At 43.7% G+C, this 17797-nt stretch overlaps 1 protein-coding gene across 1 annotated transcript; it reads right to left on the reverse strand.

The window, feature by feature from the left end:
* Nucleotides 1-381: 381 nt before the first annotated feature.
* On the reverse strand, nt 382-17387 carry LOC100698095 (mothers against decapentaplegic homolog 6). Its single transcript, XM_005461566.4, has 4 exons — nt 15802-17387; nt 14100-14153; nt 13620-13697; nt 382-1207 (listed from the first exon to the last, which is right to left on the reverse strand). The coding sequence occupies exons 1-4, from the start codon at nt 16541-16543 to the stop codon at nt 576-578; spliced, it is 1506 nt and encodes a 501-aa protein (XP_005461623.1). The 5' UTR covers nt 16544-17387; the 3' UTR covers nt 382-575.
* Nucleotides 17388-17797: the final 410 nt, after the last annotated feature.

A 17797-nucleotide genomic window follows, 5' to 3' on the forward strand; every position in this document is an offset into this window, starting at 1 on the left:
ATTTTACTTACCACTGGATGGTGTTTCAGCGGCTCTGTGCATCTTTTATGTAAAGTCTATTGCACTGAAGGAAGAGGCGTACTTGTTTGGTTGTTGAGTTCAAACATTAACAACCTTTCTCAGGAATGAGTTACTCACCTTTAATGGATCCTATTAATGACAATGTTATAAACCTGCATGTGCATACAAGTCAAGCAAGCCGAAGCTCAGGTACAAGCACTCAAGAACATGACGGAAACATTCACTTCATACAAAGACTTTATTGACAATGTGTGTGTGGCATACTTTTCAATGGAATTGCTAAATCATAAGAGTTTCATATTTATGTTTGCAAAACGACGCTGAGAATCTGTAATGCATATATAGAGGCAAAAGTGCATATTCTTGTTCCTTTTTATTTTGTTCATGTACACATTACACTATACATAAATAATTGCATTGTAAAAATGACTCAAGTATTTACAAGTATAATATATTTTATATAATATATAAATTTTATATTAAATCTAGGTAGATTACAATTAGGATACTGGATCAGGATGCTTCCTGTGAGTCTATGAGCGTGTGTGCGCGTGCTATCTGTGGTTATTGAGCAGCACCTCCAGCCAGCAGGGACAGGAAGTGATGAACTGTCTGGAGTAGCAGGGCCCCCATCCTTTTGCAAAACTGATGCGAACACTGTGGGGGTCCCAGGGCCCCTCCTGGCTCTCGGGCTTTACGCTGTGCTCTGCCATCCAGCTGGAGCACTCATAGTCGAACACCTTGAGAGAAAAGCCCGGCATCACCCTCTTCACGTTTAGCCCTCGAGCACTGGGCGGGTCCAGAGTGGGCGAGTGAACAAACACCGGGTGCTGGCTGCGATTGTACACCCAAACTCCATCCGGCTCGCGACTCAGAACGATGCCGAAACCGATTTTACTCCGTATCTGCTGCACACTGCTGCTGCTGCTCCCTCCGTGCCTGTGATGTCCGTGAAAACCTAACAAGCTGTGGCTGCCTGGGTCATCACGCCGGCTATGGTAGGCGTTGGCTTGGAGTTGGCTAAGACAGAGGCCAGTGCCCTGAGGTAGGTCATAGAAGATGCTGAGTGAGGGCTCGTAGGCTGGATAAAGGCGACCCACGCGTGTGCGCTGCTCCCAGTAAGCAACACTGCACCAGTGAGAGCGATGTCCGCCAGAGGTCACTGAGCCGAGGGAGGTACCAGTGTCTGAAGAGAAAAGGAAAGGAAGTGGATGAGGTAATGATCGCAGCAGTAAAGTGTATCTAATTTTTATATCAGTGTGACATGATATAAAAGACATTTTAACTGCTGAGCACAAGTACACAACATCAGAACATCGTAAATGCATCTTTATATTGCTATCCCTGAGATCTGTTCTGACTCATCAATAAAAGGAATAATGGGAAGTAGCTATCAGTCGATCTACTTCACTTTTTAAGTTGATGGTCGTCAATTTGTGTGAACCTTATGTGTTGAAATCTTGTTTAAGTACAACCTTTTCACTCAAAATATGTCAGACTAACACAACTACAGCAGGTTTCACATGGCCACAGAAAACATGCCTGTTTTGAAAGCAGGAAATCATTTTCTAGGAAGTGGAGAAAGACTTTATTTTAGCACAGCTTGATGTGCTAAAATGCACCCACAGTTCATTAGATTGGAATTCTTCGGAAAATCTACATCGTAACTTACAATGCAACTTCCCGAGAAATGTTACCACACTTCGGGTCAATGCAGCCCACAATGGCTGAATGGCGTGGACGGTTACAGCTTACCTAAGTTACCACATCTCAGTACTATAGAACATTTATTCACTTTGACTCTGAGCTCTAGAGGAAGGACTGTGATGATAGAGGGGACCATCTGAAATTCCTGGTGCTTCAAGGTTTTTTATATGATTGAAAGATCAAAGACAGATGAATGCTGTTACTTTGTTTCCAGTTTGTCTTTTATGTAAAATTAGCATTCGCTAGATGCCCTAAATTTGTAACAATATCTAAAAACAATTTAAAAAATGACACATGGACATCAGTGTTGACCATGGTCTCCTTCCCTTGATAAATAATAAACAAAATGTCCCAATACTCGACGCTGTAAATGATTCACATCATTTTTATACCCATTCAGCTGCACGGACGCATGCTCTTCCCTTTAGTTAGTCGCCGTCTGCAGTATTTTGAAAAGGGGGTTAAAACTGTTAACTCCACTGACATCTCCTCACCGTCACCCTCTGCAAGCCTCCTTCAGGTCCTGAGTTAAAGAGGAGGTTTTAGAGTGGGGTGGAAAGCATTCAGCTCTCTGTCAACCTAGCGCAAGCCCATGAACCCTTGACCCCCCAGCCCTCATGCTATCAGCTCACATTAACTCCCACACAGAGTGATGCCATTATTTTGCTCCAGAGACTCTATTGACACAGAAGATTTAAAGACCCATGTGCCCGTGGCCCCATTCCTTTCATATTCCAGCGAAAAACCCGTCGACTTCATTTACCAGGGGCCAAAATGGCGGCAGCCTTTCTCCCAATAGCGGGTTGCTTTAAAAGAAAAAAGTGAAACGAGGACCGAGATCTGAAGTTTTTTGTGTTTATGCCCCGGCCATTTTCATTTCAGGGGTTTCAGAGAAGAAGGGTTGGTAAATGTAGGAAGAGATGTGAGAGGTTGTACACGAGCACAAACACACACAGAAAATGATGAGACAGGGCCTCACACATGCCCACGTACGCACACAAATTGAGCCCTCTGATCCAAACAGTATGACTGTAACACACACACACATACACACACACAAAATTGCACTTCTCATCTGAGGCCCACGTGTGTCATTAGTGAATTCCAGGCTGGCAACTCCTGCGGACTGCAGTTTTTACAGCTCTCCAATAAGAGAGCGGGCTGCACGGCTAGCTAGGATCGCTCTCTTTCTCCCACTCTATCTCTTCGTGGCTCGCTCACGCGCACACAAACACAAACACACACTTTTACAAGCCATGCTCTTCCCTGTAATAAGGCAACGCAAACATGTCTGGGGAAACACAGGGAGACTTTATGAGCTCACGATCAACTTAATTCCCAAAGAAGACTTAAAACAAACTGGAACTTTTAAGGTTTTCTTTCAAAAGGCACGGCACACTTTAATTTCAATCATATGATGAATGATGGGGCAAATAATATGGCTTTAAAGGCTGGCTTTCTACATTTCAGACACCCTCAGTATTCAAAGCTGGATAGTATATTGGAAATAGAAACATAAGAGGCAGCAGCTAGAAGACATGAGCACTCATAAGAATTTAGATCTCCTCCTGCTCTCTTTATTTATGGTCTCATGCACGCCTGAAGTGTGCTTGTGGAGACTTTATTAAATTTAAGAATGACTGACCTGCTGTAAAGTTCAAAATACTAAATCAAAATTTCCACCAGCATTTTGACAGCGAGGCATGTTTAATGTTTCTGGCAGAGTCCTCTGTGTCATCACGCTCGGCCTGGCTATCATCCAAGTAAAGGTGTAACCAGCTTGTGTGAGAACGATGAAGGAGGGAGGGAGGAGGAGGAGGGCAACCGACTTCTTCAATGGAATTTTAAAAGAGGGGTTGAAGCTGGAGGTTATCAGCATGTTTATATTCAACTGGAGGAAGTCAAAAAGCCATGTGTGTGTGTGTGTCTGTGGGACTTTGTTGGTGTGTATGCATGCCCGCATCTGTACGTGGGCTGGCAGCAATTACAAAGTCCTGCAAGCATTTAAGCCAACCTCCATTTAACAGCCCTGTTTACCAATTAGATAAGTAGCCTTTGTTATTTCATTTCAAAATCGCTGTCTCTTAGTGCCAATCTCACCGAGACGCCCACTGAACTTTAGGGGTTGAACAAAGGTGGGAATATACACGACAACAAGCTGCAACTTTACTGCACAAACAAAGTAAAAGGCAGTGGCAATCAAAGTTCAGAGGTCAGACAGTCAGTTTCCTGCCGGATGCTCACAGATTGTTAAACCTGGACTTCAAACGGGGACGCCAACACTCATCTTTTATCTTACATTTCCGCATCTCTCTGTTTTCCCTCCTGTAACAATGTTGGGAATATGATGTGAGGCCCCCCTTAGCAGACAAAATGATGCATAAAAGCTTAACTGGTTATGAACATATTTTGCATATGTGAAGCAAACATGCTAATAAGCTGGCTGTTTACATGTCTGTAGCTGTAAAGCTACTTTAACTTCCTCCAAACTTCCTGCTTTGTTTTCTCTGTTTGAACAGTGGAGGCTTCCTCCTCCAAACTGTAACCTGGAGAGAAAAGCTGTGCAGGACAAGATGGGAAGCAGAGGAGTAAAAAAGAGAGAGACAGAGGAAAAGAGAGACTGGGTAGACTGGGTGAAAGAGGGAGCGGGGGAACGAGAGGGAGCGGGGGAACGAGAGGGAGCAAGAACCTGCCAAGCATAACCAGCATCCAAGGAAAAAATGAAGAGAGAGAAAGAGACTGTGAGAAAGAGAGGGAGGGAGGGAGACCCTCGTCTTTCATCCAGTGCCAAGGATTAGATTCCCCTCCAGTTATTAGACTCTTCCACTGTGCTGAAAGAAGTGGGTGGGTTGGGAAGGGGGTGGGCGGGGATGAGGAGGGAGTGTGAGGGGGACAGAGGGACGAGAAGGGAGGATAGAATTTAGCTACTGACCATCGTCGATCGCCTTTAAAATGCTTTGTTTTGATTCAACTTCCTGCCAAAGATCCTAAAAGAGTAGAAATAAAATCAAATAAGTTGGGGGAAAAAAAACAGAGAAAAAGTGTGAGAGAGAGAGAGAGAGAGAGACACCCCTCCCTGCCTACAAATGGTAGATTCTATGTTGTTTGAGACAACTATCATTACAGGGAAAAAACTTCAATCCAGCAAGCCACATTTAAGCTGGCGTCTCGACTATCTCTACCATCAGCGGGCTGCCTTATCGCCAGACGTGGCCTTTACAGTCGAACACAGTGGGGCTCTTGCTCACACACACACACAAACACGCATTCCTGCACACACACACACTCATTCCTTCTCCTTCTTTTTTTTCCATTGTGAAGTGGATCTGTGTGATGGAGCGGTGTGTGACTGGCGATGTCTCATGTTTAACGGCACAGGAGACACAAACCTGGCCTCGCCAGCTGGAGACGTCCTTTGGACCAGCCCGACTGAGCTGAAGTAAAGTTACAGTGTGTCCCTGTAAAATTCCTAGGGAGAAGTGCTCGGAGGCGGTTTAGAAAGGAAGAGCGAAAGTAACGAGCTTCCTGCATTTCTGCTGCTACTTCAAAGTGCCAAACAACTCGAGCCAAGGAATGTCTCGGGTTTTGCATACAACTCGCATCCTGGACAACTCCACTGTCGTGTTTATGCCATCACCTCGGCCATAACAGAAAAAAAAAAAAAAAAATGGAAACTCAAATTCTGGCGATATTTATTTAACACGATCCTCCAAATTCTCAGGCTGTAAATCCTACAATAAATGGCTCTTGTTTGTGATTCTTGAAGGGACTGAAAGGCTTTATGTCAGCAAAAACTTTAGATAGATTGATATAATTTGTGAAAGTAAATGCTTGCACTGCAGTTGGCTTTGCAAAATGATCTCATCTGTGGTCAGTTTTTAGCTTTTTATTCCCATTGTGCTTCTCCTATACATGCAACTGTGCGTGCACCTACAGAGCCGCCAGAGATACATACGCAGGTATCATCACCACTAAAGACTTAGAGTCTTAAATCTGGCTTGCTTAAGACAATGCATAGTTTAAAGTGCACAAATGACTCAAAGAAAGATGATTAACGTCTGAACCGAGGCACGAAAAGCAGACGCAGGGCTGCTTCGGAGCTCGGTAGTTGACAGCTCTCCCCTCCCAACACATTCCTGGACAGGCCCTCTTCCTCAACACTTCCTCCCCCCACCCACCCTCCCTCAGCCAGTCACAGGGGTCAAGTTGACAAGTCTCTCATTGAGCCTCACGTGGTCCGACTATATGGCCTTCACTCCTCACAACATAATTACACGCATTTATTGGTGGAATAGATCCATTTGTTCCACTATGAAGAAGGAGTTATGGAATTCCACTAAAATGTAATTTGGGAGAATTATCAGAATGTGAAACTCCAGCTCAGGCGCGCACGCAGGAGTGTGGACCAAAAGCGAGGTGACACGAGGGCCTGCAGTCGTTTAGCGGAGGGCGACGCGTGCAAGAGCGCATTTACTATTTCTCGTCATTCAGTCATCAAAATCAAATGATGACACTTAAATGGCGTCAAAAGTGGTTTCCAAAGCGGGGTGAACAGGCGGCTACAAGTCCTGAAAATACCTACAAATATTAATTAACGTGCGTCTTAGCTCAGGGTTGCCTTCGGAGCTCACGGTGCTGGCGACAGTTTCTTACATTTCATAGAGTCAGAGCCTGTCGACATCTGCAAAGGATCTTTAGGTTCAGCAGCATGGCAGGATTCCATTAAAAGCCAAATTGCGAGTTGGCAAAAACTCTGAGGGAACAACGGAAAGCCACAGCCAGTCCTGTAATTTAAACCTTATTTTAAATTGTGATTGCCTGACAACATGGGCCGAAAGAGAGGAGAGCAAGACTACGAGAGCAAAAAGCAAGCAGAAGAACTGTGGAGAAGCAACAGCAGAGGTGGATCTTCAGTAAGGGCAGGAAGGGAACAAGAGCAGAAGACATAATGAAAGAGAGGAGAAAAGGTTTTTGTGAACAATGAAACGACAACCTTTGCTTAATCACCAGGATGGCTACAAATGAGTAACGTCTTCTTAGTGTATGAACTTGGAAGCCTGCTGATTCACTTTGCTTCATTTAGAAATGTCTGCGAGATGCATCTGCACGCGGCGTTTAAACATATGCACAGACTACTGCCGCATCTATCATAATGAAAAAGAAAATCAAGAAAACACAACCCGCTCAAGCAATCTATTCTAGGCACAGGGACCTCAGATACTCACATACACTATAATTCATGTTGGCTGCTTTTGGGGGGCATCTTCGCCCCGACAGGCGACGTGACGTACGTGACGTGTCAAAACTAGAGCTTCGGACACCTCAGTGAGTACAGATTTTACAGCTTTTTGATTAAATTTGAGACAGAGCCAAAAATACTTTTAAAAAGTTGGAAAGTATTAAACCCCTCTATTGTTTTTCTATAGGGAAATAAAATAAGGGAACCTGGAGGGTTTGGTAAGTGTGGCTGACATGTTCTGGGTCTGCTATCAGAAAGGCAAATAAAGCCCATCTATACAAACCATTAACCCTTTTTATTTGACAGAAACAAACATACAATTACTCTCTGTCTCCCTGTCTCGACATGTTAAATTACTGGTTAATCAACATGAATATATATTTCATTTCACCTCTATGTTTTCAAATATCACTTATCCCTGTTTCTTTTTTTGTTGCTTTTTAACATTTGTTTGCTATCTTGGAAAATCAGAAATCTAACTTTACTCTTATTTGTTACTTTTCTTTCAGATGTTAATCTGCTCTGTGCTTTGGTCTAAGCCACAAAAGTTATGGGAAGAGCACTGCAGAATTAAACTGCAAAATACAAAACCTTTAAAGTTTAATATTGGCGCTCCCCAACTGAGAGAAATGCCACATCCAGAACATGTCAGATCTTCCAGATATTCCCTTCAGTGCTGTATTTTCTCAGGGAGCAGGGCTGTAATAACATGGCATTCAGTCCAAAATGTGTTAAAAAAAAAAAAAAAAAGGTCACAAACACAATAAACTGAGCGAGTTGTGTGCTGCGTCCTCGCCCGCGCGGCTGCTTGTAGTGAAAAAGAGGCGCAGTGGAAAATATTTGAGGAAATGGCAAATGGTTAATGGGCCGGCACTTGATGTTGAATTCCATAGTCTAATGTGTCTCAGTCAGGCATAGGAGCAAGTGCTGTACGCGTGCCAGCAAACAGACTGGAGGTTCAGGTCACCGGGAGGATCCATTCAGGCGGCGGCAGAAGGATTCGCACCGGACACGGCAGAATGCGGGTGTTTATTTTGTGTCTTTGCGCAATTTATCAAGCATCTGAAAGTGATGACGTTTTTTGTTTTTGTTTCTTTTAATCTAGGTATCTAATTTAATATTCTGCTTCTGAGAGTAAAGCCTTTACTTGAGAGCAGCATCGCTTTGGTGGGCAAATTCCCAAAAATCTTCCGAGCTAAACGTAACATGGGAGCACCGTCAAAACTCTTAAAACTGCCTGCTTCCAAACTTCCAAGAATGTCAGTTCCACTCCACGTTTCTTAAGTATTAACGGCGATATGTTCAAACATGTATCACATGTCACTCCCAAGAGTCAGACCCCCTCCTCCCCTTATCCCCCACCTACTCCTTTTACTCGGAGACCCCGCTCCCCCTCACCTTCCCAATTTCCCAACATTCCTGGGCCGTGCCACATCAGTCAAAGGGCCAATTCATGGGGTTAATGCTGCTGTGAGTGCAGACAGGGCTTTGAGACAGGATGTTTGGCTGATACCTTGCTCTGCTTAACCAAACAAGCCCCCAAAATATGATTACTGAGGGCAAAAAGGGACCAGTCCTCTTGTCTTACCTCATTTCATCCAGGGCATACTAATGTCCTCTAAGTATCATTGCCTTACTTGTTTCCACATGTTCAAAAGCCATGGGCTAATGACAAGAAGACGAGCAAATGTTTGACATGCACAAGAATGTCATATGGTGAAAGATGACAAAGACATCGCAAACTCTCGGCACTGTTTAGCTAAACTCTCAGTGCCGTCAAATGTACATGAATCCGCATATGGCACACTTGATAATGTGGTGAGTAACATACACAGCGCTCACTGAAATGCTAGTAAAACAAGGTTGTTATACTCATTACACACCAGAAGGACAAGAAAGCGGCTGAAACACAACATCTATGCCAAAAATATAAAATTTGTCCCGAGGCTGAATGTAAGTATTTACATTTTATGATACATTTTATGTTACGTGCTGCAAATGTGAGCAAGATGCATCTGCACGCAGTGTTTAAACATGCGCGTGAAGCGGCACGAAGTACACTAAAGCAAGAGTCGACAACAGTCAGCCTAAATAAAATTATAAGAATTGAGATAATCGCGAATTCAGTTAATTTCAATTCAGTTGTATTTATATAGCACAAAATGACAACAACAGTCTCCTTAAGGTACGTCATATTGTAGGGTAAAGACTCTACAATAACACAGAGGAAAACCCAACAATCAAACAGTCTCCTCTGACCAAGCACTTGGCAACAGTGGGGAGGAAAAACTCCCTTTTAACAGGACAAAACGCATTCATTTGTATTTTAACTTACTAATAAAGGTTTTACAAAGAAGCTACACCTACAAAATCCTTACTTTTTTTGGGCTATGTGATGGTGTGATGACAGGGGACCACTTATGAATAATATGCTAACACTAAATGCTAGAGTTTATGTGCGAAAACGGCTCTTGAGTCAACATGGTTAGCGTTAGCATGTTGTTAGGCTGCGAGTTTTAACATGATGGCCAGAAAGTGTCTTGATGTCATCTGATTCGTGTTTGGATGGGAAGGTCACTTAGCTCTGGTTTTGTCCAGTAAATGGCACATCCTGACTGCTGATCGACGCCAGAGAAGCTACAATCAGCTCTCTACTTATTGCCTTTCTCAGTATTTAAAAAGCAGGTTTGCAAGTTGTTATTCGATGTATGGAAATCTGCAACTAGTGTTGGGATTATCATAGTTATACAATTATATCACACCATGAATTAAATTTAATCAGGTGCATTTACCTTTGGTGAGAAAAATGAAACTCTTTGTACAGCGTTACTAAATTAGAGTTTACAAAAGACTTCCATGCAGTGCAGGAGTACATTTTATTTTTATTTTTAAACTAAAGCCAGACAACAAATGTGTTCCAACTAATTTGCAACACCATCAAGAGTAGGTCTTTGTTTCTAGATGTGCTACATTAGTTTGGGAGTATACGTTTAACTGCTTCCCCCCTCAGATAGATTTATTGTTTTCCAGTTTTACAAGAAAAGGATGGATGCATTGTGAAATCAGCACTTTTAAACAAACCACAAACAGAACTCATTGCCCAGGGTTCTCACATACAACAGCAAAGATTACGACAATAATGTACAATCAGCCCTCCGTTATCGAGACCTTCCAAAAAAAAATTTTTTTAACTGCTACAGTAATTCAAATAAGCTGTATGTTTAAATTTTGATAGCTGTTTTTGATTGGCCACTCATCTTGCCTATGAAACCGATGAGCACTGCTCTAAGAAACCATGAATCTGTCCAGCCAACTATACCAAGGCAGGTAACCATCAGTTACCAAGTCTATTATTGTTAGAAATTAAACCATTTTTTTTCCTGAAATCAGAAAAGGCTCTAACATTTCTGTGCAGATGCTGTCAATACTAAATTCCTCAATATCAAATTTCAGAACACAGCTACAGCTTGTAGAAGCTAACCTGTACAGCTGACACAAATGTGCTAATGTAACCGGGTCATAAATTGCATATTGTTATAATTACATAAAAAGTGTTCGAAACCCTAAAATGTTCCTGGAATACCTGACTTTTAGGACCTCCAAGCCTGTAATTATCTTCATTATCAGTTAGAGCCCTTCCTTATCCTTTTCTTCTTCTTTAGTGCAACCCTATAAATTTGGGGTACCTCTTTGGGCTTTCCCGTTTTCTTCGATTCCCCTGTGGGAGAGGTCAGTGTCATTTCTTTTCCAGCACTAATTATATTTTTATCCACCCTGATGTTTCTGATTGTGTGTTTTTGGTTCATTATTGTCATAATTACGCTTGTCTTTACTAGATGCTGTGAATATGTGGTACATGTGTGCGACATATGTGTATAGGCAATGCTAATGCTAGCATGACCAAATAAGCCTTGCTAGCTTGGAAGTTGTCGTGGGTTGAGCTAACTCTCATCCCGTTTATATTTGGTTATAGGAGCTGAAACGGGCAAGTTTTTGACTTGGAGGTCTTTCACTGTCAGACACAATGCAGGAACAGACCGGTTACACTAACACCTTAACTTTTAATGTCAGCTCAGGCTAATAAGACCTCTTTGTTTTTTAGTTTGACCCATTGGCTATGCTAAGTGGAAGGCATTTATTAGTCTCATCCACATTAGGACCAAATTTCATTACGCTTCCAAACTGACAGCCACAACCGTGAAAAAGCAAATTTCATTCCAAGCTCAGAGAGAAAAACTTACAGTCAGAAGAATCAGAGGAAAAGCCAGCACACACCTTCAAGTACAGTACACAGCAGGCCTGTTCAGTTATACATCAATGTTAAAGGTACGAAGAGGAAAAATCCCCTCCAACAAATCGCGTGATTGATGAAAGCGTGTGTGTGTGTTTGCCCTGATAGAACCCCTATGCGAGTACTTTGAGACGATCTTATCACCGAGTCAGACAGAAATTCCTCCCTGTCTCTCTCCCTGTCATACACATACACACACAACACACACACAACACACACACAAGCAGCTGAACGGCACATTTTGTTGGAGTCACAGGGGGACGATCCCAGCAGATATAAGTCTACTAAACCTCCAGCAGAAACACTCTTTTTCAAAGCAGAGCTGTTTGCTGTGGTTTAAAGGAAACGTTAACTGATTGAATGATAAAAGAGGCCAGGGCAAAGGTATGTATGGACCACACCCTGCTGTTGCGCTTTTTTTTTTTTTTTTTTTTTTAAAGCTGTGAGTACACAGCTGGTTTTTAAAGGAATGAAAAAAGATGCTGAAGTGCCAAAGCACATGTCCAACGCTTGTTTTTGTCCTAAAGAAAACACTGCAAGCTTTAGATGATATGCCAAAGGATTACCTGCACAATAAAAGAGATTCATTTACACTCTTGAAAGATCTTACCAACATCAAGGGGTTTTTTCGGGGGGAGGTTGTGACAGCTACGCTCATTCTGATACATGTTTAAGTAGGCTTCACGTTCAGCTCACTTCCTGTTATTCACCCAGCTTGTAGCTCAAAACAGGAGTCCTCTAACCTGTCAGAGTTAACAACAAAAGCTACATGCAGATTTCTTGGCTGCCTCTGTTTACCCAAGTCTCACTCCTACTCATGCCTCTTGGCCTCCGCTCTGGTTCTCGGCTCCAGAGTGCTGGGGTGGGGGGCAGGGGATCAGAGACCACACACACACACACAAACTGACTTGACTATACACTCAACACACCACATGCTGTAAGGAAGCTGATACACTTCCATTCATATAGACAGGCAAACAATAGATGGTTCCCCCTCACTCATTAATCAGAAAGTCAAAAACCTGACATTCGATGGACTTCTGACCGAGTGTGGATGATTTGGGACACAGTCTGCTAAAATAAGAACACTTTCACAAATCAGGTAAATTGTTTGACCTCAGAAAGTGTGCAGTGACTGTTAGTCATTCATAAACAACTGTGGATGACTTCTCCAAAACTATCCAAAAAACAATCTTACACATTCATGATGATGTTCAACAGAAATCTGATTTGTAGGGTGAATGCAGGTGGACAGTTTATATTAAATTAAAGCATCTTCTTGCTCGCATTTCAGCTCAAACTCTTCTGAGAGGGGTGACGTGTGCTTTGGGAGGACTGCCGACCTCAGTATTGCTAAAAAAGCTGGCTAAGGCTCTGCCCCTGGAAAACGCGCATAACAACTCAATAAATTGCTTCTGCTTCCAACATCAACTTTAACTAAAGGTCTCCAGTTAACTTCTGGGCACAACAAACCCCCCTCACCCCTCTCCAAAAAAAAGGTCTCAGTGACTCCTCATAAAGGTCAACGATACCATGGCTACACTACGCAGACTTCATAGGCTGCCCATTCACCTTTCAACACCGTCCACAAGCGAGCTCGGGGAGGCTTGATCGAGTAGGTTTGTGGGTTTCTTCTAACACTGCGAGGACCTCTCCACCCGACCCCAGCACGTAAACAAATAAAGCTCCAGTTTCATCATCTAGAGGGGGCTGTTTCCTGTCCAAAGCAGCCCTGAGCCCCTTCTCCCCCTTTACCGCATACACACACGCGTCCGCGCACACACACAGAGCTCTACATCGCCGCCTCATCAGAGCCGCTCGGCTCCCCCGCCCCCAAAGTGCCAGCCTCTTTCCACTGCTCAATTGCAGAGAGGAATGAAGGGATTTGAGGGAAGAAAGAGGGAAAGAGGGGGATGGGTGGTTAGAGAGGCAAAAGGGGATTGAGAGTATGCACAGGGATCTTGTTGCAGCTTCGTCGCAGTGAAATATTTTGCTGTGCAGAAAGCATAGACGGGGGAAAGAGAGACAGAAAGCCTACACTGCTGTGGCATCTAGATAGCGAGACCCCAGACCCCCACCGAGCCCTCCGTGCCTCTCTGACAATAGAAGCTTTATGCAGCGGAGTTTTCTGTTGCCTTTGCGGCCTTTGAAAACAGGGGAAAAGCACAACATAACACCACCAGCAAATATAATTTGGGTTTTATGTAAACATTCAGACGGGATGCCTGTCTCAAAAACGTTTTCCCCATTTGTGCTTCCAACTTAATTGTGAGAACTTTTCCTTTCTTCAGAATCAGCTTTCTTCACCATGCACTGCAGGAAAAGCAAAAAAAGCCAGCAGTTATTATGCAAGTTACTCACCTGTGTAGTCTCTTGGCATATTGAGAGGCGGATTGGAGAAGAGGGGTGGCGCAGTTTCAGTGTAAGACAGAGATGAGTCTGGGAAATGTAAGAAAAAGCACAGGCATACAGTAGAAGTGTGAGATCCGGGTTATTTTTTCCCCAACTATGATTTTGGTAATCAAGCACTCCTTGAATCCTTTATCAAACAATAAAAATATTCTTGTTATTAAAGCTCAAGCTTCGCTGATTTTTAGACTGTCGATAGGACACCTTGGACTTTCTTTGACAGTGCACAAAATGATTAATCAATCCGTTAATCTGAAAGCATAATTGTCAGATCAATGAAACAGGGGACTGTTTTATCATAACACACCACCATCATGTGTCTCCTTCAGCACAAGTGTCTTATATCAAATAAAGTCAGTATTTTCAGATGAAAGATATAATGAACTCCTTCCTACTTTGTTTTGTGGTGGCCATTTTTTTCTCCAAACTCACCCAGTGGCTTGTGTTCGTCTGAACGGGACAGAGAGTATGGAGGTGGAGGCGATTCTGTAGGAACAGCCAAAAAACATGAGGTTAAAATAAAGGCTCAATGAGGACTGCCACGCACAGTATGCACGGTTAGTTCATTACTGTTTTATTAATTATATCGTAAACATGCATCAAGTCCACGAGGTTTTATTAGATGTACAATTATGCGAGGAGGCACACAAGAATGAAACATGTCGAACTCTGTCTCTCAGTTCAAAATTGAAGACATTTTGCTTCAACCCCCCCCCAAAAAAACTAGAGCCTACACTCACATAACAAGTATTTTCTCCTTAGGGAAGTCTTTAAACATACCTGCTGTTATAGCAAATGGTAACACATGCAAGACCTGAATGCAGCACTGCAGTTAAACTTTACACTGTGTTATTTTTCATGGGAAAATATGTTCATAAGCCTGTGTGTGTCTGTAATTTCACTTTGTATCGACATACCTTCTACCCTAGATCAAGGAAATAACTTAAAGCGTGGGGAATATTTGTACAGCTCATATCTGGCATTCCTTTGGAGCTTTTTAAATAAATATGCTTAATCAACACAAGTCACATCCCATCAGACCCCCAGTTAAGTATTTCACCCCAGATAATGTATTTGCTTCTTTATCTGATGCACTCTGTTCTTAAAAGTCTTTGCTTCGTTTTTTACCCCCTGTTACTTCTTCTTTATGTTTCAGTTCTTTCACACAAGCTCTCATTATGACTTTTGTGTTAAAGCGGCTCTAAAAGCTCCATAATTCTGCTGCTGCTGGACTAAATCCTTTACTCCAAAGTGGACACAAGTTTGTGGCTGCGGCCCCTTTAAGAGCAGAGCCAGTAATTGCCGGAGTCCTCAGTCAGTCAGATACCCAGCGAGTCAGTCTGGCGCCAGCGCTATGCAAACTGTATATTATCGGCACTCCTTAACCTAAATAACAAGAGGAGGACCTCCTTGTCAGAGGAAAAAGAGCCTAAGTGCAATTTGAGTGCGACCTCCATTTGGATGATGTGGAAAGCGTCAGAGTTTTTGCGAAAATTGAAATAAGCGTGTAACGTGATTGGAATGTGCAGAAGGACCAAAGTAATGGTTGACCAAAGTTTAAAAAAAAAAAGAGTTATGAATAGATCATAAACCTGTAAGACAGACGATAAAACACAAGAAGAAAAAACAGACTCGCACTGTCAGCTGGAAGTGCAGCCAGTTAGACGCCTGCAAATGCATGATGAGTTCATCTGTAATAACTGCAGGAAAAGAAATGCTTGACACTTTAACAATACTGACTTTCTTCTTCAGCTGCAGGCCTCAGGCGAGCGATACATATTTGTTGGAATTTCCCATTAATATTGTGCTATTCGTTATAATGTAGTTATACAGGTCATCAATCTTTATGTAGCATAAAGCATAAATTAAATACACCTTTTTTTTTTATTTGTATGAGACTAACTTTCTGCAAGGCCTACCAGCTTGGAGGGGATTCTGGGGGGAGAGCAGGGGCCCTCGTGAAGGTGTGTGTGATGGTTTCAGATAACTGAATCTCGAGGTTGGATATATTGGTGGATATTTCGGTGTTTAGGGCATTTATAATGGTCTCTTCTGAGGGATGATGTCTGATTAATGAGTTTGATCGATGTTCTCTGATTCCACAACCCCTCCCCTCCGGTGTCAGTGTCCTTACCTGGCCCACATAAGCGGCTGTAGTGATGAGGATTGCAGCACACCTTTGCGCTGTCCACCGCACCGAAGCTCTGGCAGTGGCACAGCGGTTTGAGTCGCGCTGAGAGCGGCAGGTCGCCCCAGCGGAACAGCTTACAAAGGAGATAGTGTGGAGAGATGTGATGAGCACCGAGCCGCAGCTCAGTATTCGGCACCATAACGCACTCGCCGGGTATCCCTCCTTTGGTCTCCACAGCCTTCACTAAGGCGTCCAGAGATCTCTCCTTGAGTCTCTTCAAAAAAGCGTGAGCGGTGCTCGCAAGGTCCTCCTCCAGCACCCCACGCCTCGGTGCGCACTGACAGGGGCCAGCTCCGTCTTTTCTCGCGGCCCAGTAAGAGCTCCGAGGTCTGAAATCCCATTCCCCAAATAAACAACACGTCACCGTCCTGCTGTCGCCCTCCTGTCCTCGCCGAGAGCCTCTGTGCTCCGGGACGCACATGGCACCCCGGTCATCGTCGGGCTGTTCCTCGTCCTCTCTCTCCGCGCCTTCTGTCAGGTCTCCAGCCTCCCCCGTGAGTCCCGGAGCCGTGTCGGTGTGTGTCATCGACCGCTGCTCGTGTCTGTGGAGCTTTCCCGAGTGTCTGCCCCACTCACCGTTCCGCTCTCCTTCACCTCGTCTGCTTCCATCCCGCCCGTCGCTCTCTGTGACCACACGGCTTCTCCAGAGTCGCCGTACAAGACCTGGGCGTCTCGACTTGAACATACGACAACCTAAACAGTTTCGGATGAGTCCCGTCGGTCCCGTCCGCTTCTCGGGAGATGCCACATCGATTTACACTCGACGCACAAGACCGTGAGTTTGTGCACGGTGCGCACAGCGTGCGCAGCCGGTGGTCACCGTTTCCAGGCTTCCTCGCAGCATTAGAAGGTAATGATCAATCACGCATCGCGTTAAACATCACCGAACATCTGATGAGGGAGAAGGCTACATGCAGTCACTGCTCAGTGACCTGCTGTCGCCAACTCAATTAAGCCACAACTTTCGCCTTCCCTCTCACAAAGCCGTTAACTCCTCGACACTCTGAAGGTCCCACACACAATTCACAGAACATAGTCAGACCGCCCAAAGGGCCAGGATCAGCTTACATGAACAGAAAGACCATCACAATCAGAAACTCAGAACTTTTCCAGACTTTCCAGACTCGAGCCTCTTCGATCCCTTCGTGGTTCCTTGGCTTCAAAAAATAAATCCTTGCAACACTGAAATCTCGATTTCTGTCGCTGTGTGGGATGCAGGAACTCCGCGTCAGTGTCCCGGGATAAAGCGGAGATGATCGGACACTCCGGTGCCAAACTCCAGGACGGAATCCGTGCTGAGAAGTTGTTTTAAAGAGAGCTGGAATTACTCCACTCTCCACTCCCCTGCAGGAACTTTTAGGACGCACACACACAAACACACGCGTTCACACGTGCACACACGCTCCCGCAAACACACACGGACACACGCTTCAGTCAAGTCAGACGGAATAAAACCTGGATTATCCAATGGTAACTTTTCAAAATAAAACCTACAGCAGTTAAAACGAGAAAGTTTTTGGGGGGATCCAAAAGCGTTTATCCACACTGTAGAGTGAGAAAGGCCAAATCCACTGCCACGAATAAGGTTTAAAAAGCGTGTCGTAGGTAGACAGAATTTACTGTAAACTTCCTGAAAGTAACTTAGGAGTTTTTTTTCTTTCTTGTTTTCATTAAAGAATGCCATTATTCATTTAATAGTATTATTTTTGATTGTTTGCTCTTGTGTGGACACATTTCTGACATATATGTGCACAAATATTTGTGTCCTTTTATATTTATATGTATATTTACATTTATATTTGTATCTCCACCTATATCTCTATTCTTATCTTAATATTTATCTGTTAATATCTCTGTTTCTACACTTCCTTTTATATGAGTGCTTGACGTTTGTTGTATATATGCTCAACTCAATTTCCCTCTGGGATTAAAAGTCTCT

This window comes from Oreochromis niloticus, linkage group LG1 (genome assembly GCF_001858045.2).
Source record: "Oreochromis niloticus isolate F11D_XX linkage group LG1, O_niloticus_UMD_NMBU, whole genome shotgun sequence".
NCBI lineage: Eukaryota > Metazoa > Chordata > Actinopteri > Cichliformes > Cichlidae > Oreochromis > Oreochromis niloticus.

Bases quoted from the DNA above. Each gene is read 5' to 3' on its own strand.
- LOC100698095 (XM_005461566.4), bottom strand. From the start codon at position 16,543: ATGTTCAAGTCGAGACGCCCAGGTCTTGTACGGCGACTCTGGAGAAGC. The intron at 14,154-15,801 runs GTAAGGACACTG...CTGTTCCTACAG, and splicing joins CAGCCGCTTATGTGGGCCAG to AATCGCCTCCACCTCCATAC. The intron at 13,698-14,099 runs GTGAGTTTGGAG...TACATTTCCCAG, and splicing joins AGACGAACACAAGCCACTGG to ACTCATCTCTGTCTTACACT.